The sequence below is a fragment of the Grampus griseus genome, assembly GCF_964374135.1.
Source record: "Grampus griseus genome assembly, chromosome: 7".
Lineage (NCBI taxonomy): Eukaryota > Metazoa > Chordata > Mammalia > Artiodactyla > Delphinidae > Grampus > Grampus griseus.
In genome coordinates this window covers 59,213,997-59,241,465 of record NC_139001.1, presented here as the reverse complement: position 1 = coordinate 59,241,465, position 27,469 = coordinate 59,213,997, and the positions used below count along the sequence as shown (strand labels likewise).

Sequence of the window (27,469 nt, the reverse complement as noted above, 5' to 3'; positions counted from 1 at the left end):
GTATTAGAATTACAAAAATAAAATTCAGTGTATTTTCACACCATCTGCTAGATCCCCAGAGCCTGTGCCTCAAGGCTGATTAACTCTTTATAGAGTCCGCCGGTAATTAATAAATGTTATACCAAGGCAGCTAGCTGTCTGAGAAAGTCGTTGATGTGTCAGAACTTCACCGAGTTTTCCTTCTAAAAGAGAGCTAACTTAATGATCTATAAATGACGAGAATTAATATTCCTTGCTCAATTTAGGGTCACAATCATGGGCAGCAAAAGATTGGAAAAAGACTTCTCTCAGGACAAGCTTCCAGTATTTACTCCACCAAAAAATATACTGTTTTTTTTTTTCCAAGTCCTGTATTTGGACTAAGATAAAAATGCTTTGTAAGGATTTTGCTATTTATATACTTACCATGAGCTTATATGTTAACATGATATATTAAAATCTAGTCAAATTTCAGCATTCTTCCCTATTTTAAATAATTTATTATTTTAGGAATTAAGTATAAATTTATCATTGGCTTTTCCAGGGTTTTTAATGGGCAATATATGTCCACTTTAAGATCACAAGTAATAATAAGACTAAAAGTACAGTTGTTATGTACTTTAAATTCATTTTTGATAGTTGCTATGGCAATTATACCAAAAAAATTCTTAAATACCCTTCACTTTGTGATCTTCAAAAAACTTTCTTGGGCTTCCCTGGTGGCGCAGTGGTTGAGAGTCCGCCTGCCGATGCAGAGGACACGGGTTCGTGCCCCGGTCCGGGAGGATCCCACATGCCGCGGAGCGGCTGGGCCCGTGAGCCATGGCCGCTGAGCCTGCGCGTCCGGAGCCTGTGCTCTGCAAAGGGAGAGGCCACAACAGTGAGAGGCCCGCGTACGCAAAAAAAAAAAAAACTTTCCTATTTTTAAAAGTCTTAATCTCCATTTAGCAGCCAATGCCCAACTGCAAAGTACTTTCCAGTGTCTAAAGAATAAAATAGTTTGCCTCCTTTTCCAATTTATGTGGAGAAATAACCTGATTTCCAAAAAAGGAAAATACAGTGAAGTTAAATGTTTATCATCAGATTTAACTGTTTCAAAAATGACTTTGGTTATCCAGGGAATCCCAAAGTAAGAACTGAATTGCTATGCATAAGACTGTCATGGGTACCACATCTTATAAGTACCACAGTACTTATAAGTTCAGTGGATTTTAACTTGGCTCTCAAAAAAGAAGTTAAGGAAAGTTTCCTGTTCTGGTTGAATTGGTACCAACAGGCAGACTCAGAAAGCATTACCTTAAGGATCTTCAAGGGAACACTGCTTCTCCCAGAGCTGATGAGAGGCAAAAATATGGCCATCTTCTGAAGTCTGAGAGTTGTGGGGATTTTTTAAGTACATTGAAATCTTAAGCTATAAAGCACTGCATGGCTTGACTCTTTCTAAATGTAGCATTTTAAGAAAAAACTTTAAAGGACCCATTAAAGTATGCTTTAAACCTTTCTTTAGTTTACTGGCATTAGTTTTGCTAAGAAATTATGGGCTGCCTTGCACACATTATTGCTATTAGTAACGCAGTTGTATAATAAATGATGAAAAACTCTGAGTGCACAGTAGGTTGTATGCTTGCGTTTTAAATGCAGAAAACTCTCTGTAAAGGAACTGCTCTGAAGGCTACCATCTAACAATGGACAGCATGCAGCACGATCTCAATGAGATTTTCTTCCTTTTTTTTACTTATGAAGGCTAAGTTTTCTTTCTGTACAGTACTTGCTTTTAATGTCTCTTCTTCATAGAGCTGGTATTTCTGAAGGAAAGGTTTGTGCTCAGGTATTTTATAAGTAGATATTTTCTTTTATCCTCACATCAGTTTCTAGTTGACTTTAAATGAGGTTTCTGAGAGACTGATAAGAATAAACCTCTTTTAAAAGGAAGCGACTGGAGGTTGAGGTTTTCTCTGTGTAGCCTCATCTTAATTATAAAAGTTTAATATTAAAGTAACGTCATAAAAAAATTGTATTACTGCATTTATTTCAAGGAAGGACACTACTTTCTTTCCTGAAATTAAAACATTAGTTAAAGATATTTGGGAAGCTGAATCTTCCATACACAAATATGAACAATGTTTATTTTTAATGATTGTTGTAGCTTGATGTAGAAATTTTACTTCTTTTAAAAATAATAGATTATTTGAGAGGCATTTGTTGAGATCTTAACATAATGTGAAATAATTATGAAATATATGAAATAATAAAATAGATAAGCAGCAAAGAGATCCTGAGAGTATCTAACAATTGAAAACAAATTTGAGAGGCTGGGAAATTTGACTGCAAGGAAAGTAATAGCCCGTTTCCGGTGTTAAAGGATCTAAAACAATTTCTTTCTTCCATGTAACTTCTGCTTTTTAGTTGAATTATATGAAGTTCTGATTGAACTAATAACTGTAGAGGTCTTTTCCTAGTGGAGTTAAGATAGTTTTTTTAAAAAAAACTTGATTCCAACTTTAATTTAAAAATTAGGAAATTGGTCCTAAAAAGTACCTTTACATGCAGAATATGAAGGTCATCCCAGAGTTATATTACTTTTTTACCCTTATTTAAACAGCATCAAAATAGAAGCCTTAATTTGCTTCTTTCTCAAAGGAAGAGGCAGTAACACTTTGAGATCCTAACAGTTTTACCCCTGAAATGAACATTTATGGAAATAGGTTGGCTGTTTAAAATAATTATGTAAGATTGAAAATAAATGTCTGTATCTGCTCTGAGAAGAATTCCTAGAAAAAAATTCTGCTAAAAGAAGGAAACTTGTAGAGAATAGAGACAAAGGTAACAATCTAAATTAATACTAGTTTCCTTTCCTCCCAGTTTTCCCATGTATTTACATACTTGTTTATAACTTAAATGTTAGAGACAATCTAGAATTTGTTTACAAGTGAATGATTTCATAAATTGGAAAACAAGAATTATATCTGGCTGTAATAAATAATAAAGGGAGACAAGTGAATTCTAGACTGTTTATAGTTTATAGATACTTAATCTAGCTAAAAAGGTAGCTAATGACCCAGATCTCCCAATTGACTGCTAAACTGTTTTTATGCTTCCTCTAAGCTTTTCTTCTTTGGTCCAAGGTTTCTTGTTTATTTTTTTTAACTCGAGATTTAATCTCTACTTAATTTCTCTTTTAATATAATAATTAACTAAATGTTTCCATATGAAAGTCAAATTGGGAAAAATTGAGAGAAATTCTAAAAACTACTTTGTTTTAAGGAAAAGGAGGGCTTAAAACTTACAACTTCCTTCCTATTGGAAATTCGGCTTGCTGTGGTGCTTTGCAAACCTTTGGTTGTGATTTACTCTGTCATTTATAAATTATGGTAAACACGCTGGAGCCAAACCTGCCATTAAATAAATTCTCAAATAATCTCTTACATTCATTTATTTCACTAATCATTTACCTTCTGTGCAACACCCACTAATTTTGTGGTATCTGTTTCCTTGATATAAATTGGTCCTAATTTCTCTTTTTACTTCTGTCCTTTCTTCCCTCATGATAGCTTCTCTTGCCTCTTGCTGCAAGAATGTCTGAGGAGTCTTACTTTGAATCTAAGACAGAGGAGTCAAACAGTGCAGAGATGTCATGTCAGATCACAGCAACAAGTAACGGGGAGGGCCATGGCATGAACCAAAGTCTGCAGGCCATGATGCTGATGGGCTTTGGGGATATCTTCTCAATGAACAAAGCAGGAGCTGTGATGCATTCTGGGATGCAGATAAACATGCAAGCCAAGCAGAATTCTTCCAAAACTACATCTAAGAGAAGGGGGAAGAAGGTCAACATGGCCCTGGGGTTCAGTGATTTTGACTTGTCAGAAGGTGATGATGATGGTGATGATGACGGTGATGAGGAAGATAATGACATGGATAACAATAGTGAATGAAAGCAGAGAGCAAAGTATTAAAATTGAAAATGTCGGGAAAACAAAAGAAACTTGTTATCTCAGTCTGTACAAAAACCAGTAAGGAGGTAGAAAACCAAGCACTGCATTTTTAGGCCAATCACATTTATATGACAGTCATTTCTTTACGATTTTACTTTTGATTTGTCTTTGCTTACAGAAAAGGGGGGAGGGGATTAAGCCAAAAAGGTCTATTCAATGAATCAGCAAATGTGGTGCCTGATTATAGAAACTTGTGATTCTATATGTAATATAGCATTTTTTAACGAATGACATTCTGGCTTTTTAAAAATGAATACATTATAGTTTGATTTGATTTGATTTATTCAGTTGCTTTAAAAAACTTACATTTTCAACAAGCACTCTTAACTCCTAATTCTTCTTTGACACTTGATTTTCTTGTAACATACTATGTTTTTTCTCCCCTTATGGCAATACACCATACTGTCAGAAATAATTGATAGTGACTAAAAAATCTAACAATAAAAAAATTGAAACGAAAGGAAGTTCTAACAAATACTTCTCCAGAAATACCTAAGTGCTGAGGGTTTTTAATACTTAATAGCACAACTTCTGAAAGTAAAACCCAAGAGATGTTTTCAGTAGTACGTTTGCAGGAGAAATACTCTAACTTGAAACCAAACAGCAGTGTTGTGGCACTTTCACACCAGTGCTCGCCCCAGAAGCTTCTTAACAGCACACTGTCATCTAAGGCTTAGCTTATACTTTATACAAAGAGAAAGAGAGAGTAAGGGATCACACTTCCAGGCAGCGTGAGCGTTAATACGGGGGCAGGAGTGTATGCGTGTGTGTTTGTTTTCCAGAGGGGCATGAGAATCCTGGATTCTAAATACATGTAGAGATATTTTAAAGACAGAACTAAATATTATAAAAAGAATAGCAAAGATAAGCTGTCCTTACTTAGGCAAAAGTGCAGAATGAAGGGTCCTTTTTATAGCAGATCTAGCCTTCCAGATTTCTTTTTTTTAACCCTGACTCAGCCATGCTGGTGTTAAAGAGAAGTAAATGTAGGTGCTGCTCTGAAAACCTAGCTAGCCAGAGAGATATTCTCAGAATGTTATCGCAGAATTGTCAAAGCTTGTTTAAACTATAAAATATTAAAAAACTACAAAACATTTGTAGTTATGTACATACAGAAAGGCAAAAGAACAAAGAAAGATTTTTTTTCAGTCTAAATTTGAAAGCAGTGCCGTTCATTTGACTATTAAACCAAAGTACTTTGGGTGGTTCTTTTTATGGAAGATTTTTTTTTTTTTAATTTTATTTTTGGCTGCATTGGGTCTTCGTTGCTGCGCGCGGGCTTTCTCTAGTTGTGGCAAGCGGGGGCTACTCTTCGTTGCGGTGTGCAGGCTTCTCATTGCAGTGGCTTCTCTCATCGTGAAGCACGGGCTCTAGGCACACGGGTTTCAGTAGCTGTGGCACGCGGGCTCAGTAGTTGTGGCACATGGGCTTAGTTGCTCTGCGGCATGTGGGATCTTCCCAGACCAGGACTCGAACCTGTGTCCCCTGCATTAGCAGGTGGATTCTTAACCACTGCGCCACCAGGGAAGCCCATAGAAGATTTAAGAAAGGATATCATCATAGATATTGTCTAATATTATTTCCAAGTATATTTGATCATAAAAAGCCTCCTGGAATTTGAAGCATGACATGCTTCCAATCCCCATTAAGGGTGGAAAATACCACAAAATGATCAGTACTCTGTGCCAGCTTTATTTAGAGAAAAAATTACTAATAAAATGTTCTGGGTGTGAAATGTAGAGACCAGTCTGTATAGAATAGTGATAAATAGAAGGATCTGGAGTCAGATCGTGATTCAAAATCGCTGTGCAATCTTGGGCAAATTATTTAACTTGTACGTCTGCTCACCTTTAACTTGAGAATGGTAATAGTACTTACCTAAAGGATTGTTGTGAGGATTAAGTAAGATGATACATGTAAAGCATTTAACACAGTACCAGGCCAATGGTAAGTGGTCAGTTAATGTTAGCTACTGTTAACTATGCCAGTGAAAAGACACTGAAAAATAAGTGGTTTCTGTAACCTGGAAAACGAAACTATTAATTTCAAGTGATATTTGTTGAGTAGGATGAGATGAAAGTTAAAGTGAATAGCTTTCAGGAAAGATAGAGAACATCTTTGGAACGTAGGCTGCACGAGCCGATCTACTCTGTCGCCCTTTGAAGACCATGCACATGGCAAGGTTTAGCTAGTCTGAGGTGTTTGCAGGCCTTGCTACCACCCACAGACCAGGCAAACACAGAAAGAAGAGGTAAACATTTCCCCTAGAAGATGGGTTCCCCACATACCCAATCTGATACACTTCCTATGTCTATGCAAATATAGACACAGATACACACACACCACAGTATATTGCTGGTGACAAACAGGTGCAAACATAAATAGGCATCCTGTCTGCACTCAGACATGGAGGAGGCCTCTTTGATTCAAGACGAGCCACTCAAGCAGAAGATCTTGGAGTGGAGCAGAGGGGATGGTTTTCAGCTCTTGACTTCCCAGCATGCCCTGGGGCTCTGTGCCATGTAACCTGAAGGAGAGCCAGAGACCAGGTAGTTCACAGCTTGTTGTTGCACATCTTCCCAGGCCAAGGTAAAGTCATCCATCCCACCAGTATTCATTGAGCCCCTCCTTTGCGCCCGGTACCGTTCTAGGGAACAGCTAGATGAAAATCTGCACTTGCGGAGCTTACAGGCCAGCAAGCGGAGATGGCCAACAAACAGAACAAATGCATCATGTAGTAAACATTTGATAAGTGCACGCTGGGAAACGAAGCAGGGAAGGATGAGGCCCATAGCGGAATGTTGTGAACTTTAAAGTGTGGTCAGGAAAGGCCTTACCCATAATGGAATCTCTGTGGGCTGATTTTGGGATCTGTGCACCTTATGTAAGAGTGTAAACCTTAAAAACTAAAAGAGTGTAAACCTTGTCTCTCATTTGAGAATAACCGGAAATAAATTTAGAACGTATGAAATGAATGGGATGGACATTTTTTAAAATTTACATTAAATAAAAATGTATAATAATAATTAGATCTATTAGGATTATACATAAGGTTTTGGTGCATTAATAAAAGCAGCCAAATAAGGCCAAAAGAGAAAGGTAACAACCCAGACCTAGGTTTACCATCATTCAGGTAATATTTCTCTAATCTCTCGCCTGCTGCCATTTTCCTCACAGAAATTCCAGAGATGGTCATAGCTCAATACTCTGCCATCAGGAAACCGCAGAGATTTTGGACACAGCAGAATTGATAACCTCAGTGATACGCTTGCAGTGTTCTAACCTAAAATTGGGCTATAGGTAATTACTATAGGGCACTGGCTATTTTACTTTCTATTCCAAATCAGTGTCTTTCTAGGGTTTTGAACATCCCTGAAATCTGCATCATATAAACAGAATCTTAAAGTGGTTTCCCTTGATCTATGAAGATGATTTAGAAGACTTTAGACTCTATTATTAGCCTTATTAAATTTAAAAAGAAATATTTATCAGCCATAGGCAGAATTTCTAATGAAGATGTTAATTATACAGCTTTTAATTCACTTTTCAGATCAGTTTTGTTGTTGTTGTTTTTGTATTGTAACGTCTTTATTGGAGTATAATTGCTCTACAATGGTGTGTTAGTTTCTGCTGTATAACAAAGTGAATCACTATACATATACATATATCCCCATATCCCCTCCCTCTTGCATCTGTCTCCCTCCCACCCTTCCTATCCCACCCCTCTAGGTGGACACAAAGCACCGAGCTGATCTCCCTGTGCTATGCGGCTGCTTCCCACTAGCTATCTATTTTATATTTGGTAGTGTATATATGTCTATGCCACTCTCTCACTTTGTTCCAGCTTATCCTTCCCCCTCCCTGTGTCCTCAAGTCCGTTCTCTACGTCTGCGTCTTTATTCCTGTCTTGCCCCCAGGTTCTTCAGAACCTTTTCTTTTAGATTCCATATATATGTGTTAGCATACGGTATTTGTTTTTCTCTTTCTGACTTACTTCACTCTGTATGACACACTCTAGGTCCATCCACCTCACTACAAATAACTCAATTTCGTTTCTTTTTATTAGCCAGTGATTTTTAATATGCAGTAGATTTGTTAGACTTTAACACCAGCTGGGGAATTCAAACTTGATCCCCATGAAAATCAAGGAATTGGGGTGGGGGGGAAGGTTTGGGAGAGATCTAAAACGATTTCTCATGGCACTACGATGTACACAACTTTGCTTTTCAGAGGTTTCATTGGAGTGGTAAGAATTTCATGAAAGATAATTTTAAAACTTACTCTGAGTTAAATCTTGATCCTTTTTTTTGATACACTAGACTTGTTGCTGCCTTTTGAAACTAGCAGTCTACTGTACCGCATACATCATAGAGCATAATTTTTCTATAATCAGGTACCTTTTGCTGCTTTGGGGTAAGACTGTTTTCCTGTTTAGATGTTAAGCATTTCCAGAGAGAAGAATCTGTTCTGTTCTTTTGATTGTAACATAGCCTGATAGCTGTAGATGCAGCCTCCCTGATGAGAAATGAGCGTCTACCAGGCCATCTGGAGGACTAGCTATGTTTCCTCAGACTCCAGCTTAGTTTGCACTCTATTACCTGTGAGGAGCTTTCTGGCATGTGATTATTTACTTCAGAGCTAGAGTTTCAGGCACGTACATTAACTATTTTATATTGTGTGCAGAATAATAGACCTTTTAATGTCAGATACAATACACTGCACATATTGCTTTTGCACTGTTTTAAAATTTTTGTACTAAATGATAGAAAATATTTATATTCTTTGAGTGTGAGCTTTGAATAGATGGCATTATCACCTTATTGGGTTTTTTTTTAACAAAACGTTTTTCTCAATTATTCTATCGCAATGTTATTCTGAGCAAGTCCTATGCCAAAATCGTGTATCATGTTTGTATGGAAGATTAAATTTTATTCTTGTGTGGTAAGACTACTCAGTTATTGACTTCATTGTTGGAATTTGATATTCCAACACAAAGTCCACAATGTATTCAGAAATCCAAGTTGGTGTCATACATTTCATTTTGATGTGAACTTTTCTTTGCTTTCCTTTGTTTTAAGACTCCATTTTGCAATAAACGTTTTGACAGTAAATCCCTTTGTTATGTGTTATTGTGTATATCAGAGCTTTGTTAGACTGGATTCCCAACAACCTTTGAAGGAATCATTATCACACGCATGACCGTGAGTGTGAGCTTCTCTCCTGAAATCAATTGGAGTGTAAATAATGAATTTGTAAAGTGATGGGGCAGTCACAAGGTGGATTTTTTTTTTTTAATCCCCAAAGAGAGACAGAAAAGCTTAGAACTCACCCTGTGAGATATTAACTCTTCTCCCCTGTTCTGCCAAATTCAAACCGTCTTGAAGCATGCCTGGCTCCAGCCTTCCTCTCACTAATCTTTGCCAGCAGCATGCAAGAATCCTGCCGGAGCAAGTCTCACACTGAATCCAGCGCCTTTCCCTTGGCGTCATCTTGGTGAGCCACCCTCAGAGCACAAGTCAACTCTTCTCTCCTTCGGACGTGAAAACCAAAGATGTTGGCTTTGATTAGTTGTTTCCTTTACAACCTTTATGCAAGAAATACTTATCAATTTTGTTCAGCACAACATTTGGGAATTATATACAAATCAAAACATTCCATACACCCTCACTTCTTCTAAAAGCCAGCCTTGATGCAGCCCTAAACGGCTCTGTAAAGTAAAGCAGTCTGTTGTTTCTTAAACTAATCAAACAAGTTCCTTATTTCACATTTGAGTCTGTGATGGGAAAAGCAAATGACGCTTCTGCAGCTGTATCCAGCTGCCCCGTGAAGAAATAAAACTTGTCATGTATTTTCTTTGATCAAGTTCAGTTTTAGATCCTGTTTCTCAAGTCACTTTCGTTTCTGCGTTATTAAAGCAGGTGAGTGCATGTGACTGCAAACGCCAGGTATTTCAGAGGAGGGAAGGGGCAGTCCTGTGGGAATCGGAGCACATGAGGGTAGCGGAGTACATATAGAGCGGTAGCGATTTATACCCTTGCAACTTATCTGTACGTCTCAAACTCTATGCATTCAGATTTATTGTAACTAGTGGGTTTTTTAAATAAATCTGCCTGGCCCCCTAGAGTTGGCTGCAGTTCCCCTTGATCCTTGGACATGCGCACACTGTATCTGGAGCTCCCATTGAACAAACGTGCCGTGCCCGTCCTTCCTTCCTGTCCCGCCTCCACCACTGCCAGTGTCTTGCCTTGTTGCTTCTCACCAGGAGTCACCTCTCTTCTAGCCCTGCTGTGCCAGCTCAAGCCACTATGCCTTCCATCCCCCATGGTAGTCTATGAAACCCTCCCTTTTCCGTGGTATAGCCATAGACATTGAACTCTATACCAGAGAATTTAGCATCATAGTAAATGCACCCTTCAGTTTTACTCATTCAACAAACTGTTCAACAAAAATTTACCAGGTGTTGTGTGCCAGGCACTCTGATGGGCACTGAGGAAACTAAAGGTGGCCTTGAACTCCTCCCAAGGTATAGTCCATACCTACTTTACCCCCCCTTAAATTAAAAGCTCCTTGAAGGCAGAGGCATGCCTTTCCTAGCAAGGTTTTGAGCATGTGAATTTAAAATACCTGCAGATTAGAAGGATTAACTCACCCACCCTCTGATGTTTACACTAATGGTAAAAGTAACCAAATCCAACTTCTTTTTTTTTCAACTCGCACAAAAAATACTATTTGTAACACGTGTTGAAAGACACTTTGCCATGTTGCCTCATGAGCAATCCAACCATGTTGGCAAGTTAAGCTGGTTAAAACTAATGGCTATAGCAAACTAATTCAAGTCACAAGACACAGATTTTCTTCCCGTTACGTAGGTATTTATTTAGTCTGTGGCCATGGAGCATATATTGAAGCGAGTAGTCCTTTGGCTCTGAAAATGGGCAGGCAGGAGTCCTCTTGCAAAGTTGTCTTTCATGTTTGTATACTTGCCAGGGAGGGAGGTTAGTTTAGTTTAGTTTTAGTTAGAGCAACTCTGCAACCTGGGTTCCTTAAGACGGCTCCAATTTTACGTGTCCTTCTAATATTTTGTTTTAAAAATATAGTGCAACTGAGACATTTAAACACTTAGAAATTCCCCTCTAAAAATAAGCATGTAAAACATCTGGTTACCAAGTGGTTGCTTTGGAATTTTCATTAATGATCAAACGGTCTTCGTGTTGACTGAGAATTCCGAAGACGGCTCTGGTATCTGACAAACGTCAGAAATTCCTTGACTGCCAAGGCCTTCTCATGGGAGGTAAAACTACTCTCAGTGTGCCAAGTACAAAGAGTGGAAAATCCCAAGATGTGCAGAGTCCCATTGTCACGGCTCACCAAGCACAATGAATTGTTACTGAGAGGTGGTTTGGCTTCTGTGGGCAACATCTTTGGAACCCTGAGAAATTCCTTAACGGTTGGGAAAACTGGTTTCCATTCAATGCCACCTGCAGGAGGAAACAAGCCAGAGCTGCTTGGTTTTAGCTGCCCAGAGCTAAAATACTGAAAAGTGTGGGGATAAACCAAAAAGACAGTGATAATATTCCTTCTTTTTTTCCATTTCATTCATATTTCCCATGCAGCTGCTGCCTTCCTTTGAGATTGGTGCGTGGACAGAAGAGGATGTGGTAAGCAGCTTCTTTTAATGCGTCATTTAACCTGGGCAGGTAGTTCATAAATTTGTCCACAAGTTAAAAATACAGGGAGAGGGGTTTGGGCCTTAGGAAAGTGTTAAGTAGGAGAAGTTGACAAATTCCATGTCTTTCTATTTTTAATGCAGTAATGATTTAAAATAAGGCCTCGAGCAAAGCAAGTATCTCTTCAAATCTTACAAGAGGATTCCACCTCCCTATTTGCTCTGAAAGGTATACCAGGATACAGTAATGAATACCAGTTAAAGGGGGGATCCAGGATACTAAATGAACATACTTGGAAAAAAATTGATCTTAAGTTTTCCCAAAAGACCAGGGATGGACTTGAACCATGGTGGGGAAAGAACTGGTAGAGGCAGTGCCTTAGCCCTGTTCATTTTACTGTCTTTACTCTGACCTTCCCAAGAAGGAATAGACCCGAGCTCCCAGACATTCTCTGAAGTGGGAGCCGGAGAAGCCCCATGTTTGGGGGAGGATGTGAACAGACTAGTTAAGTCCAAAGGAAATCCCACACCCTACAGTCTGGGTAGAGACCCTGAGGAACAATCCTGCTTAGCCTGTTATATCTCTGTATCTGTTTCCTTAAGTGAAAAACAGGTCCGAGAATTCTTGGTCAGAGACCTCAGGGGTTTTTGCCTGTCCAGGTCCATTTTATAAGTTCAAGGTTTCATTAAATGAAAAAGGAAAAAATAAAAGTTTGTATGCCAGCCTCAGCAGGCCCACACCCCAGGAAATAGACTAGGTACCCCAAAGTCAAACTCATTATTAGAAACTCTTGGGAAGGTCTCTGGAAGGTTTACCAGACTCAACTGGTTTCTGGGCCAGGGCACATCCTCCCAAGCCCTTGGTCTTCTGGTGAAGTAATCCTGCTTTCAGATAAGCTCATCTCTGTGGCTTCTGCAGGGGAAGTACGCTAGCACCAGTTACCTCTATTTCCCATTCCCTGAGTCCTGGTGATTCTAACTTTCCTGCCAGCCCTGCTTAACAAGGACAGAGGACTTAGGCTCGCCTCTTCACAGGCCTCCATAGAACCCCTTTATCCCCAGCTGCAAAGTTGGCCCTTCTCACCTGAGAAGAAATGTTTTAAAAGGCACTGAGCTCTAAAAGCTATTTTTAGTCTTTGCTCTGAGGTTGAGTGGTTTTCAAACCATTTAAATAAAATTCCAGGGTCAAGGGCTCCCTAGAGAATGGGTGGGCCTGGGTGTGGCCCCCCATTCTGTCTCCCTTCACCTGGATAGTGTGAGAGGCTACGGTAAACACACGCCAAGGGAAATTCAAGGACTGAGGTTGCTGGGTCCAACCTCATTCTGTGTAGGAAGCTCCACACTTGAACTTGTCTCGGGCCACAAAGCTACTTCATGACCAGGCCTAGAACAGAGGACGTGTTTTATCCATCTTTCTGTCCACTGCCGTGTGGTCCCTCTCACTCAGACAATTCCTGGGTAAACCAGTGCCCTTCAACAACCCAGGGGACCACTGGCACATGAATGGAAAAAGCATTATAAGTAAGAATCTTCTTGAAAGGATTTTTAAATATCTTTCAAATAAGGAGGAAAACCAATGGTCCTTCAAGGGTCCAAGACCCCCAAAGGGAGGATGTCTCCAATTTGAAACCTTGAAGTTTTAAAACAGTAAAGAGAAAGTCTTCTGTTTTCCCTTTGTGGTTTAGCAAGAATTAAAGGTATTTTAATCCATTGAAAAACTATGTGTTTTACTGTTAAGTCTGGCCACTGACCATGAATGAATCTTCAAAACCATATATGTCCTCTCTTCCACAGTATTTTTGGGTTCAGCAGCTCGTCAGAAAAGGCAAGTGGAAAAGCTTACCTTCTTAATTCATGGAGTTAACTTTGCTTGGGATGTGATTGAGTCTAATTTTATTCTGTCTTCTAATCACTCCCTTCAGGTGACACTTCAGAGGAGATGAGCCTATATGCGAACTTGTTTAAGGAAAACAACATTACAGGAAAGCGACTGCTTCTTCTCGAGGAAGAAGACTTGAAAGACATGGGCATCGTCTCCAAGGGGCATATCATCCATTTAAAGGTACCTCAGAAAGGGAGAACATTCAGTCAGCAAACCTTTATTGAGCTCCTACTGTGGAGTAGGTCGTGTGTCACGTTAGAGGCTGAGCTGGTGGTCACAGTGTGGAAATACTTCATACCAGCTGATCGTTAGCTGCTGCCCCCATGGGACCCCTACTCCCTCTTCATAATCCCAGAACAGAGGGTTAATACCTGGTCCAGCAGAAGTCACCTGGATACACCTGCATAGAGCCCCCGTGCCCTCAGGAAGTCTCTAGGCTAGTGGAGAAGACAGTCATTAATCATGCAAAAATGGTAACATGGCAGTTGTAAGAAGTACCACAAAGGAGAGCTGAGGTTGGGCTGAGGGGAGGCTTCTGTGCAGAAGTTATGGAGTTGAGAGCTGAAGGGCCAGGAGGTGTAAGTGGGTGAAGGGTGTGGGGAGGAGGTGTTTTGGCGGCAGGGCTCTGCCTGTGGAGGGGCCTCAGTGTGGGAAGAAGCGTCGTGCGGCACTAAAGCCGTGTGCGCCTGCAGAGCTGCCAGCCCACCCGGCAATAGCAGGAGGCAACTTGCTTTGAGGCCAGAGAGGCCGGATATCCATTAGGGACCCCTAACGATGCCAGAACGTGTCCACAGACTGAGTGAAGTCTGCAATCTTCCAAATTTTACCCAGAACAGACACCACCTTATGTGTACTCTTATCCTTCATTTTCTCAGGAAATCTTAACATTTCCCCCCAGAACTTCAGTCTTGAAAGCTTTCCTTTCTTTTTTTCCTTAACAAATCTATTTATTTATTTATTTATTTGGCTGTGTTGGATCTTCGTTGCTGTGCGCAGGCTTTCTCTAGTTGCGGCCAGCGGCGGCTACTCTTCCTTGAGGTGCACGGGCTTCTCATTGCAGTGGCTTCTCTTGTTGTGGAGCACGGGCTCTAGGCACACGGGCTTCAGTAGTTGTGGCACATGGGCTCAGTTGTTGTGGCACACGGGCTTAGTTGCTCTGCGGCATGTGGGATCTTCCCAGACCAGGGCTCGAACCCATCTCCCTTGCATTGGGAAGCAGATTCTTAACCACTGCACCACCAGGGAAGTCCCTTAAACACTTTCAAAGCTAAACCTCTGTTTTTGTTGTTGTTGCTTTTTTTGTAGTTTAGCAACCAGTTCTGTTTTTTTGTTTCTTTGTTTTGTTTTGCTTTTTAGTTACTCAAACCAAATAACACTTGCTGGCATCTGTGTGCACCTTGTTATTATTCAGAGGTCTGTTTCAAGAGAGATCTTACAATGAAATCGAGTTTACGCCCCAAACCTCCTCAACCCCAGTGTGGGTAGATGGAAGGGTGGACACAGGTTAGAAAGAAGAGAAATAGAATAAAGAAGGAAATGTAGGGACTTCGCTGGTGGGTCCAGTGGGTAAGATTCTGCGCTCCCCATGCAGGGGGCCCGGGTTTGATCCCTGGTCGGGGAACTAGACCCCGCATGCATGCCACCAACTATGAGTCCACAGGCCGCAACTAAGACCCCACATGGCGAAAATAAATAGATAAATAAAATAAATATTTTTTTTAAAGGGAAGGAAATGTAGAAAAAGCAACTTCTTATCCAAATCCACATCTTGACAAAGGCTCTACCAACTTGCCAACAACTTTCCCCTTTGCCTCAGTTGGAGCTACTGATACCAGGCTTTTTCAGGGAAATCCTCCCTGAGGTCCAAGGAGAACACATCCACTTCTGTCCTATGGGCCCTGAAGCCACATAAGGAACATCCTTACAGCCCCTCAGCACCCTTCAGATGATGGCTTAGCCTTAACCTACCACCTGCTCCCTCTCACAAGATGGGCAGGAAACCTCATGCATAAACATACATCTTAAATGATGGTAAATAATTTAATCTCAACCTCCAGCTGTGGGCAAATCCGTCCTGAAAAGCAACGCTGGCTTAGATGGGCTACAGTAGGAAAAATTCTTCTCTCTGGTACAGAGAAGTTTCAGGGTTCAAAGAGAGAGATTTGATCAATCTTGTCCCATTTAGCAGATGCCAAAAAGATGCTCCCAACTCCCCTTCCCCTCTCCTGCCTTTGAAATAGGACTCGTTCCTTAAGGAACAGTCAGGAGGAAAAGGGGTGGCGAGTTGTGATAGCTCCTCAACAGCCTCTGTGATTTAAATATTCCCAGACCCAGCCTAGGACAGTCTAAGTGCCCCTCTGTGCTGGTTGGTATCGTTAGAGCAAGCGATGTCCAAACTTACGGATTATGGTTCAGCAAATCCAGTGGATGCCTACTGATCACAGTCCTGGGCCTGTGAAGAAACAAAGAATCCTGCCCTTAAGGAATTTACATCCCAGAAAAGAGAGAAAACGTGTATATACAACTTCTCTTAATTCAGAGTCTTGGCATTTGGGAGCGGAGTGTCTATCCTGAGCTCCAAAGGAGGGGCGTAGCCAGCATCTGCGGGGACCGCAGACTCCCTCCTGGAAGAGTCTGTGTGTGCACAGAAAGACAGTCAGTCCCTGGGGGGGTGGGTCTCAAAAGTCAGGCGTGCGGGCCCTACACCTCTGCCAAAGCCAGGACCCTATTACAGTGGCCGCCCCAGGGGTGGGCAGGGGTGGGGGGCTTGGCCCCCAGGTGACACTCTCTTAAACTCAGCTGGGTCCTGGGTACTTCTGACAAGTAAGCTTACATGAGAGGGAAAGAGTGAGGGGAAAGGGTCATGGAAACAGACCTTTCCATGGGAGGTCTGGGAGCATCCTGCATATACTCTCGGGGCAATGAGGATAAAGAATCCTTCAAGCTGGGCCATTCGGGATGGGACGCTGCAAGGGAACCTCCAGACTGGAAGAGCCCGCCTGGTCCTTGTGACAGTGCTTCCCACGCGCACACACACACCCATCCAGAGGGTGAGAAAGTGCCCTCCATTCTCTGCGGTCTCACTGAGGAAGGCAGGGCATTGTTGTACACCTTCTCAACGAGTGAGTCTCTCAGCCTACAGATGGTCGATTATACAACTGCAAAGTGGACGGTCTGTCCACCTGCCCTTTGCTACTTGGTTGTTCCTTTCAGCCTGTCTTGGCGTCCTCCTCACCCGAGCCTGGAAGCCCTCTGTGGAGGAGCCTTGAAGAAGGAATAGAGCCTAACATCCAATAAGTGCTCATTATTGGATGATGTGCCAACAGCTTTCATTTCACTTTTTGTTTTGTTTTGTTTTTGCGGTATGCGGGCCTCTCACTGTTGTGGCCTCTCCCGTTGCGGAGCACAGGCTCCAGACACGCAGGCTCAGCGGCCATGGCTCACGGGCTCAGCCGCTCCGTGGCACGCGGGATCCTCCCGGACCGGGGCACAAACCCGTGTCCCCTGCATCGGCAGGCAGACTCTCAACCACTGCGCCACCAGGGAAGCCCTCATTTCACTTTTTTAAAAATGCATCTAATTTTTCTTACATCAGTACTTTTTTACTCTCTATGTGATATGCTCAGTTCACAGAAAAGCTGGATTATACCTGATGAGTATAAACAAGAATCATAATTTAAATTGTCCTCCTTTCCTTTAAGAGTCCTTTGTCCTCCACTGGGGGAGGGAGCTTTGGACACAAACCCACAGAAAAGCCCTTTCAATGCAGTAAACCCTTTAGTGAGATTTCAGCTCTAATGAGAGCCTCTGGTGATATATTCATGTTCTTTGTTGTTTTTCCCACAATTACTCAGGGTGACAACTGCATTCTGTACAGTAGAATATTAACTTATCACTACTATACTCTACCAGTATTTGAAGAACGGTCTTATTTATTTTTTCCTCTGAGATTAAACATCTTTAAAATATCTTCCTGTTCCATTAAATAATTATAAACTACCTATAATACTTTGAACAACCAGGTTTATTCTCAATAGATGTTGAATATTAACATCCCCAAGGTATTTTGCGAACTACGTAAATAAAGAATGCCTTTATATGTGCACAATAATTTTAATCCTTTCTTGGCATTATCGGATCATTAATAAAGTCATGTGGGTTTCTTGTGTTTTTTTTTTACAGTCAGCCATTGAGAAGTTAACCCACGATTACCTAAACTTGTTTCACTTCCCACCACTCATTAAGGTAAGGAAGGTTTTTCTTACCGAGAATATGCTACTTTTATTGACATATGTACCAGCCACATCCACACCTAAATTTGCCAATGTCGGAAACCGTTGTTTGAAGTGAAATTTAATCATATCTGTCCAACAAAAGGCCCTTTGAGTGAAGCTGAGGATGTGCATAAATGGAACAACCTTGTTCCCTGCAAGTTGAAATATTAACAATACAGTCATGATAAGAACAACACATGTCACCTCAGTGGCTAGAGGATATAAGTGCTAACATTGTAGGTGAGGACCTCTGGCCTCCCACCTGGCTCGGGAGACCTTTGTCCGACATGGAAGCCGCTGAAGGAATTCACACGCTAAGCTCTGGATTGCCACTTGCATTGAGAGGTAGAAGTTTTACTGTTTGAATAACATATTAGTATATTTAACATACTATTTTGAATATAGTCTAAAGGTATAGAGCATAGTTTGCTATAAAATTAGTAGACACTTGCAAACAATATACAGAACTCTTCTCATTCACCAACAACTCTGGTTTTCCATCTCTAAGCCCACGAAGATTCATTTGTTCCTCTGCTTGGCCCTCTATCCACAGATGCTCTAGGAACTGCATAATTCTTCTTTGGGATTAGGGTGTAAATATCTTGAGTGTTGTGAAACTCTCAAGGTGAAGTCTCTGTGCATCTCCAGGGACGAAGTGCATTTCTGGGGTAAAATTGCACAATGCAAGATGCATTGTGAAAAATGTAAGATGGTGTCATTCAGTTTGCAGTGCATGAGACAAATCATTGGGCAAAGTTCTCAAAGGCTTAATATGTCATTCCTCTTGCTTTTAGTAATTGGAATTTGTAGTGTATTCCAAAATAACCAAAAATTAAGCAATAGATTAGAATGGAAAAACTAGTGCTGGGAAATCGTCTCCTTTACATGAGAAGTAAAAGTAAAAACACTATGTAGTATAAACAGTGCTTAGTTTTCTGTTTCAGGACTCAGTAGGTGAACCTGAAGAAAATGAGGAAAAAATAGTGAACCTTGAACTTGTTTTTGGTTTTCACTTGAAACCAGGGACTGGCCTACAGGTAAATCATATTTTAAATCCTTTGGATCAATTTCAGTCTAATTTACTCTTTTTCTCTCCTGGAACTGTGTGGTTTTATATACCCCCTACCAGCTGGTAACATGATTCTGAGTAAATTTATAGACTTTATAAAATAGAATTTAATTGAAAGGCTGCCAGCTGCCTCTGTAAGCCAATCTAGGAATCGTTCTCATTCAGCTGAAGAGCCCTGTGTGAGGCCACCCAAACCCTCAAGGAAACGCACTGCAAACCATGGTGGGCAGTGGGCAGTGTCAAGGTCGGGGGCACGGACACTAGAGTAACTGTTTATGCTTCTTGGCGTCACAGCTTCCTGATTCCAGTTTCTTTGTTTTTTAAGGGGAATCACTTTTATAATATCGAGAGTAGAACAACAGCAAGAATGGAACTGTAGGCAAAATGGAAACCTAGATTATCAACGCTAAATGGGGTGGCAGGACATTTGACCAAATCTCATTCAGTCAGGCTGCTACTTTATGTTATGTTTAGAGTCTGGGCTAATTACGTGGGCTAGGTGTCATATGAATTGGAATCATAATAGGTTTTTGTTACTTTGGATTACTATGAATAGCCAGTAATAGTGATCACGTCTATTAATTGACCACTCACGTTCCAGGCATACAGGACTCAGATGTAGGTGCTATTTTCCCCCATTTTACAAATAAGGAGACTACGGCTCTGAAAGGCCAATTAACTTGTCCAAGGGTTACATGGCTAGCAAGTAGCAGAAGACGGATCTGATGCAGGCCTCTCTGACCCCAGAACCAAACTCTTAACTACTGCACTATTGGTACCTTTCCTTTGATGCTGCAAAGAGACCTTGTAAAAACAACTCCTCACAACATGAGCCCGTTACTCTGGGAGAGCTGGTGGGGCTCAGCTGGCCCACTGGCCCTCACTAATTAAACCATGCTTACCCCAGGTCATTCCTGGAACCAGCACTTGGGAATGATTGGAAATTGTTGCAAGGGGTTAGTTTTACCAGGGGCTTCAAAAGATGCTCTTTCTTGGGCTTCCCTGGTGGCGCAGTGGTTAAGAATCCGCCTGCCAATGCAGGGGACACAGGTTCGAGCCCTGGTCCGGGAAGATCCCACATGCTGCGGAGCATCTAAGCCCGTGTGCCGCAACTACTGAGCCTGTGCTGTAGAGCCCGCGTGCCACAGCTACTGAAGCCCGTGTGCCTAGAGCCTGTGCTCCGCAACGAGAGAAGCCATCGCAATGAGAAGCCCGCACACTGCAACGAAGAGTAGCCTCCGCTTGCCGCAACTAGAGAAAGCCCGTGCACAGCAGCAAAAGACCCAACGCAGGCAAGATAAATAAATAAATTAAATAAATAATAAAATAAATAAATTTATTTTTTAAAAAAAAAGATGCTCTTTCTAGACACTGGACAGAGTGTTTTACCTGCACCACTGCAGGTATATTGATGCTCTTGCTGAATGGAAATCTTAACCTCGCTAGTTTGGGCCACAGAACTTGGTTGAGTGAAAGCTGCTCTGACTCTAGGTGTCTGGTATAGGGACACTTTTCTTTTCCCTCTGTGAACGGGTCACTGTCTATTCATGCCTGTTGTTAGAAGCAGCTACCAGAAAGGGGGGCAGGAGAGTAAGTTCCTCTCCAACAATAAGCAAAGGCCCTTCCAATCCTGAGATTCTGTAGCTGTGGGCACCCCAGGTCCATCTGATGGCAAATAAACAGCGCATTTTAATTTGCCTTCTTTGGGATGCTCAACTCTATGGTACTTTATTTATGAGTGCTCTGTGTTTAAAGTTTTTTTTTTTTTTTTTTTGTGGTACACGGGCCTCTCACTGTTGCGGCCTCTCCCGTTGCGGAGCACAGGTTCCGGATGCACAGGCTCAGCGGCCATGGCTCACGGGCCCAGCCGCTCCGCGGCATGTGGGATCCTCCCGGACCGGGGCATGACCCCGTGTCCCCTGCATTGGCAGGCGGATTCTCAACCACTGCGCCACCAGGGAAGTCCCAGTGTGTTTAAACATTTTTATGGCTTGGATGGGGTAAAAGAAGAGGGAAGAATTTTCCTGAAAAAGACTTGTCAAGGGTAATCTCAACCAAGAAAATTATTTTCAATTAACAAAGAAATGACTTGTTAATGTGGAAAACTGAATATATACATAGTTAGTAAAAATCAGAAGCTATAAATGATATTGGAGACCAAATATAGTGGTCTGGTTTTGACCATGATGGTATAGACTTCTTGAGTCATTGGTTATCCATAAGGCCTAAAGTCACTGCAACTTTCGATTGTCTGCTGATCCTTGGTCACCCATGCAGAGTAATAATTTCATCCATTCACTCAGCAGAAATTTACTGAGGACATACTGTGTGTCTGGCTCAATGCTAGATGCTCAGAATGCAAAGTAAAAAAGTATAGTACTGCCTTGCAAGGAACCCACAGTTTATGGGAAGAAGTAGACAAGATCAGTGAATGGTTTTAATACAGAACGATGCATTTTTTACAACATCATGCACATCATTCAATGAAAGCACAGTGGATGAGCACTGAAGTGATGTAGAAAGGGGTCAGAAGAGGATCTTGACGTCTTCTTGGTAGAGGTGATACTTGAACTAAAATTTGAAAACCATCAGGAGTTATTAGGTAGGGAGAAGACATTGAAGGCAAAAGGAACAGCATGTGCAAAAGCTCAGAAGCCAGGAAAACACAGGCAGCTCTTCTTTGGACTGATTTCTATAGGACCTCACAACTCAACTCAAGCATCGCTCCCTCTGGGGCGACTTTAACATGGAGCAGGTGGAATAGCGTGGGGAGAGTTAAGGCCAGAATGGTGGCTGGAGACCAGAAAAAGAACTGTTTTATGTGCTGAGCTAAGGCGTTTGAAGAGTTTTAAGCAGGGAGTAGAGAGGATTCTATTTGCGTTTTAAAAAGATCTCTCAAAAGCACAGAGAAGGATGATTTGGAAAGGGCTCGGGATAGAGTGATAAAGTCCTGTGTGGGGCAGTGCAGACAACCAGGTGAAAAGGAACAAGGAGCTGAGGCTATGCAGTGCCATGGAAGTGCCCTGTGTCCAGGGACACTGAGACGGAACTGATCAGACCGAACTGATCAGACTGTGTCACTAGCTGGAGTTGGGGTGATAGAGAGGAGCCAGGACGGCACCCAGTTTCTAAGGTGAGCAGCTGGATAGATGACATTATAATGCAATAGATCAAAAGTGAAATATAGGGCTTCCCTGCTGGCACAGCGGTTGAGAGTCCGCCTGCTGATGCAGGGGACGCGGGTTTGTGCCCCGGTCCGGGAAGATCCCACATGCCGCGGAGCGGCTGGGCCCGTGAGCCATGGCCGCTGGGCCTGCGTGTCCGGAGCCTGTGCTCTGCAACGGGAGAGGCCACAGCGGTGAGAGGCCCGCGTACCGCAAAAAAAAAAAAAAGAGAGAGTGAAATATACAATGCGGATGTAACACCAAGGTGCTAAAAGAATAAAGAAGTGACGGGAATGGGTGAGGTTAATCAGGAAAAGCTTTTTTTCCTTTCTTTTAAATTTTTAAAAAGTTTTTGGCCACGCCGCGCGGCTCGCAGGATCTTAGTTCCCCAACCAGGGATTGAACCTGGGCCCTCAGCAGTGAAAGTGCAGAGTCCTGACCACCAGGGAATTCCCAGGAAAAGCTTTTTTTGGAAGGGATGAGTTTAGAATATGAGCTCGAAGAGGCTCATGGTCGTTTGCAAATAATTTTCTGAATATAATGTTTTAAAACTTATGCTTAGAGAGTCCTTCTTTCTGAAGAGCTCAAGTTATTTCATCATGTCATCTCATTTATCCCCCTTGGCATTTCTGTGAGATACATAAGGCACATGGTATTGTCATCCTTGATTAGAGAAAGCATGTTACCAGCCTAGGGTAAGAGGACGGAGCTGAGACCAGAAATTACATCTTCATCATCACCTGTATATTAAACATGTGCTAAGCTCTAATACCTGGCACAAGATATTTAAGCCATCTGGAAACTTCCACAAAATAATCCTAGAGTAAATTATTGTCCAGGTCTAAACTACCCAATTATGTCAGACTATAACCTAACATTTTGAAATATCTTCTCACAAATGTGCTTTAAATTGAAATTTAAATTCCCCACATGAAAACCTTGTTACCTTGACCCTTCAAGGTAGAACCCAAGAAAAAAGGTCCTCCTCAAAATCCCAATTAACTGAGTTCCCATAAGCCCATCTTCACAGAAAAGATGAAGCCTTTCCCCCGTCTCCATGACTAGAATAAGTTACACGAGAACACTGGGGTTTTGGAAGTTCTCTCCAAACCTGAATTTGTGTATCAGGGAGATTCGCTTGACCATTTCACCTTTTCTTTTACAATTAAAATGAAAGATATATTCTGACGGCAGCCATTGGGAATAATGTATGACAGTGACTTTATCATGAAAATAGTAGCTGTGTTTTCCCATTGCCTCTGAAAAGGACCACCAGTTAGCTACCACTTAAAATTGGTTTGTTGTTTCAGTAACTGGCCTACTAAGAGGAAACAATGGAAATGTGACCTTATCCACAAATATACAAATATATGTAGAAAATAAAGCCTTTCTTTGTAAGAAAGACCTGTGGACCTTTATGGTCAAAGAATTCAGATTAAATTCTTTTTTTAGCCTCATTTTACAACTAGATGGATTGTGGCATATAAGTGAGGGTGAGTCACCAGACCAAGGAAAGCCTTTCACGTCTGGGAGCCTGTGCCTGCTCCAGTAGCCCAGAGCACCTGCGTGACCCCCTGCCCATGAACTTAGTCTCTGCTGCCGCCCCCAACCCCTCGGGATGATCAGGCCCTCACCAGACACCAGCACCATATGTAATTCAAGAATTCATCCACAAATGAAACAAACATCCTTTTTCCTTTCCTTTTTTGAGACAACCTGGCAGGGGAAATAATTGGACAAAAGGGTTCCCTGAAAATTTAAATTAATAAGAAGTTGAGAATGAGTTTTACCCATTTACCTGACCCATTTCTAAAGAGTCAAGTTAATTCTTAATTTGAATAACAATGTACATTGAGGCAGCCTCCAAGTTGACAGTGGTATTGGCAGAAATTGGGTCTTTCTCAGCTCAAATTTCTTGGGCGAAGGGCTTGAAATGCTTATGGTAATTATTATTATTTCATACCTCAGCCAGACATCGTGGCAAGTGCTTTGCAAACATTTTTCTGGTGTAATTGTTACAATCCACCCTCATAGGGAGCAGTATCCCTGCAGGCCCAGGAGGAAACTGAGGAGGAGAGAGGAAAAGTTCCTCCCCCAGAGTTCCTACCTGGTTAGGGGCAGGTCCAGCCCAGGGGCTCAACCCTGGTGTCATACTCCTTCTTTTTGAAAAGTATCGTCATCCCCCAAAATAGGTGTATTGGTAATAAAAAGGCAAACACCTTTTTTGGTCAGTTAATACTAAACCACCACTATTTTTGTCTCGTGTGGAAAGTGCCTTGCATTTTGTAATCTAAGGCCTTTGACTTGCTACAGAAGGAAAGCGGCTTCCGGAATCTCAGGCAGCTTCATGCGCTCCCCAGGGTGGCGACCACCCTTTTTTATTGAAATATTCAGCTGCATAGAGTTTATTATTATATCTCTTATAAGCTCACCAGTCAGGAACATTGATTCTCAAATTGCCAAGGAATAAACTATCAACTCACCCAGGAGTTTTCTCACCGAGTTCCTTTTGAGACTTTGTGTCATAAAAATTCAAAAGCAGAGTTAGGAGGGAACTCTCCGAGGAGCTGTTCATTCCTTGTGTGTGCTGGACAGTCACAGACTTTTCTCTCATGTCCTTAGTCCCTTTTCTCCCCAGTGAGGCAAGGAAACCTGATTGAAGCTGGGCTCCCTTGGGTCTAAGTGGATCACCAGCTGTAGAGAAGAGATGAGCTTAGGGGAGAAGCCTGGGAAACGACACCCTGGCTCCAGTGGACCCTTAACTAGAGACTGGCTTCCAGACTCCAGCCACCTCCCTCCAGATGACCATCTCTTCTGATTTCCTTCCGAGAGGCATTTTGAAGGGGCAAGCGAACCAGGTAGAGAAAATAAGAGGGACATTTGGAAGGGGTGGAAGCAGCACTAACTGGCCCCATCGGAATAGAAGGCTTCTCCGTCCCCCCCCGCCTCCCTCCTTACGTCCGTCACTGTTGGCACCTGGCCCCCTTCTCCCACTCCCCACCTGAAGAAATTCAGTCAATAGTTCTGCTTCTCCAGTTGTTTAGCTATAGGTTACAAATGCTGCTTTTCACAAATACTTCCCACTTACTATGGTGCTTTCACGTCTCTATTAGATTGCTTATAAAATGTGGCATTTAATAAACTTAATTGAATCTCCAGGCCCTTCCTCAAAGCACTATAAATATTAAAAACTGCCAAATAGGGCTTTTTTTTCCTATTGTGGAGTTTTTATAAATGGATAGATAAACATGAATAAAATAACAGGGCACAAAGGATTTTGTAAGGAAGTAAAAAGTCAACACCTTTTGTACATTTCGGAAGAACTAAAAGGCAGTGCTTTGCCTTACTTTTTTTTTTTTTTAATTTATTTATTTTTGACTGTGTTGGGTCTTCGTTTCTGTGCGAGGGCTTTCTCCACTTGCGGCGAGTGGGGGCCCCTCTTCATTGCAGTGCGTGGGCCTCTCACTGTTGTGGCGTCTCCCATTGCGGAGCACAGGCTGCAGACGCGCAAGCTCAGGAGTTGTGGCTCACGGGCTTAGTTGCTCCGCGGCATGTGGGATCTTCCCAGACCAGGGCTCAAACCCGTGCCCCCTGCATTAGCAGGCAGACTCCCAACGACTGCGCCACCAGGGAAGCCCCTGCTTTGCCTTACTTTGATATGTCTTGCGTTTATGAAAAATTCAGTGTAGGGAAGTTTATTTCCCATGACCAGCTATTTTTGGGGGGAAAGATACATGTACACACACATGTGTTTGTGTGCCTCAGTATATAAGCTTGCAGTGGTAGGGTTCTGTAAGAAATACAAATTTTAATTGACAGCAAAGGAGCAAATGCAGTTCAGAATTTGACTACATGACTTGCTGCTGATTTCCAATTCGCGTTGCCGATGGGCTTCGTCAAACAGGTCAGGCAGCCTCCTATAGAACTAAAACAAAACTGGGAGAGGCGTCCAGTACATCCTTGCTGATGGGTTGATAGTCATGTGTAGAAATGGCCTGCCAGAAAATGTCTAATAACTGGGGAAACAGCCCTGACTTGTAGTGTTTGCAGCTTTCCATGTCGTCAATACTCCTACCGTGGCCAATTTCAAATTGCCAATGTGACATCACTGAACTTGAAGTTGGGAAGAGATGAAAGCAATCAGCTCATGAGGGCTGGCTCCAGCACAGATTGGATCACTCTTAGTCTTCTTAATCAAGATTATGAATTCCTTTCAAAATCATGAGTAGCAAGGAAGTATACCTGATGAAACATAGGTTTAAATAAATTGCAAACACATTATTGCTGGTTTCCAGCTATATTAAAATGCATAGTTAGCTCAGAGAGTGTTCCAGGCTCCCAATGAACCCACTGTTGGCTTAGATCCCCTTGGGTGGCTATTGGCTCATACAGCTACACTGACCACAGTGTATGAATCACAAGTTAGGATTTGAGTTTGTAGGAAGTAAGAATATAATTATACAAACAGAGAAACAGAACTTAAATTTGTGACTGCCTTTTAAAACGGTTGTAACAGCCATCACTGGCAACTTTATGATGACAGGCGCAGTTGTTGATAATAACAGAGATCTTTGCTTTTAGAAACAGGTTTTGAAAAGTCTCTGGGAATCACTGTAAGTTCTGCAGAGAGAAGGCCTTGATAACTCACAGTGACTTGTGTATTCTGAACCAAAAATTAGATCTTGGAAATAATCAACTGTAAAAGAACAGATTATTTGGAATGAAATTAAAAGCACTATGTTAGGGCTTCCCTGGTGGCGCAGTAGTTGAGAGTCCGCTTGCCGATGCAGGGCACGCGGGTTCGTGCCCCGGTCCGGGAAGATCCCACATGCCGCGGAGCGGCTGGGCCCGTGAGCCATGGCCGCTGAGCCTGCGCGTCCGGAGCCTGTGCTCCGCAACCGGAGAGGCCGCAGCAGTGAGAGGCCCACGTACCACACACACACACACACACACACACACACACACACACAAAAAACACTATGTTAGGAAGCAAAGATGTGTGACAACCACATCAACATTAGGATTTGGATTGAGAATAAACAATGCCTGCTAACTAGGACAGTTTAGGGTTTTTTCCCCAAAAACTCTATTTCTAAAAAAAAGAAACAAAAATTGTATTTCTTAGAGTCATTTCTGGAGACATGGGAGGTAGGAGGAGAATCTAATAGATATAAGAGCTGTTTTTGTATTTTGAAGGTCTTGGGTGAAAGTTTATTTGCAGCCCATTTCCCAGCATTAAAAACATTTAAGCAGTAATTAGGTAAGCGAGACCACTTTCTATATTGGTTAAGAAACCCAGTCTGAGATAGAATAGATTCTTATTTATTCAAAAATCAAGAGGAAGACCTACTATTCTTTTTCTCCAAGATGAATACCTTGTACCTCCCAATTTCAAATACAGTTTAAAAATGAAGAAAGAAAGAAGCCCTTTCCAAACATG

The 27,469-nt window shown here is 41.9% G+C and overlaps 1 protein-coding gene across 3 annotated transcripts in view; it reads left to right on the top strand.

Annotated features, from left to right (window-relative positions):
- MAP3K20 (mitogen-activated protein kinase kinase kinase 20) overlaps positions 1-27,469 on the top strand; it is a 172,273-nt gene that overhangs the window by 121,924 nt on the left and 22,880 nt on the right. For 2 of the 3 annotated variants that reach the window (XM_082657752.1, XM_082657751.1), the window contains exon 12: positions 3,531-9,085. In XM_082657752.1, coding sequence (XP_082513878.1) covers positions 3,531-3,914 — 384 coding nt within the window. In that variant the 3' untranslated portion in view covers positions 3,915-9,085. Of the gene's footprint in view, positions 1-3,530; positions 9,086-11,587; positions 11,633-13,434; positions 13,466-13,562; positions 13,703-17,704; positions 17,768-18,740; positions 18,834-27,469 lie in introns of those variants that run through there. The other variant, XM_082657753.1, reaches the window with a different exon arrangement.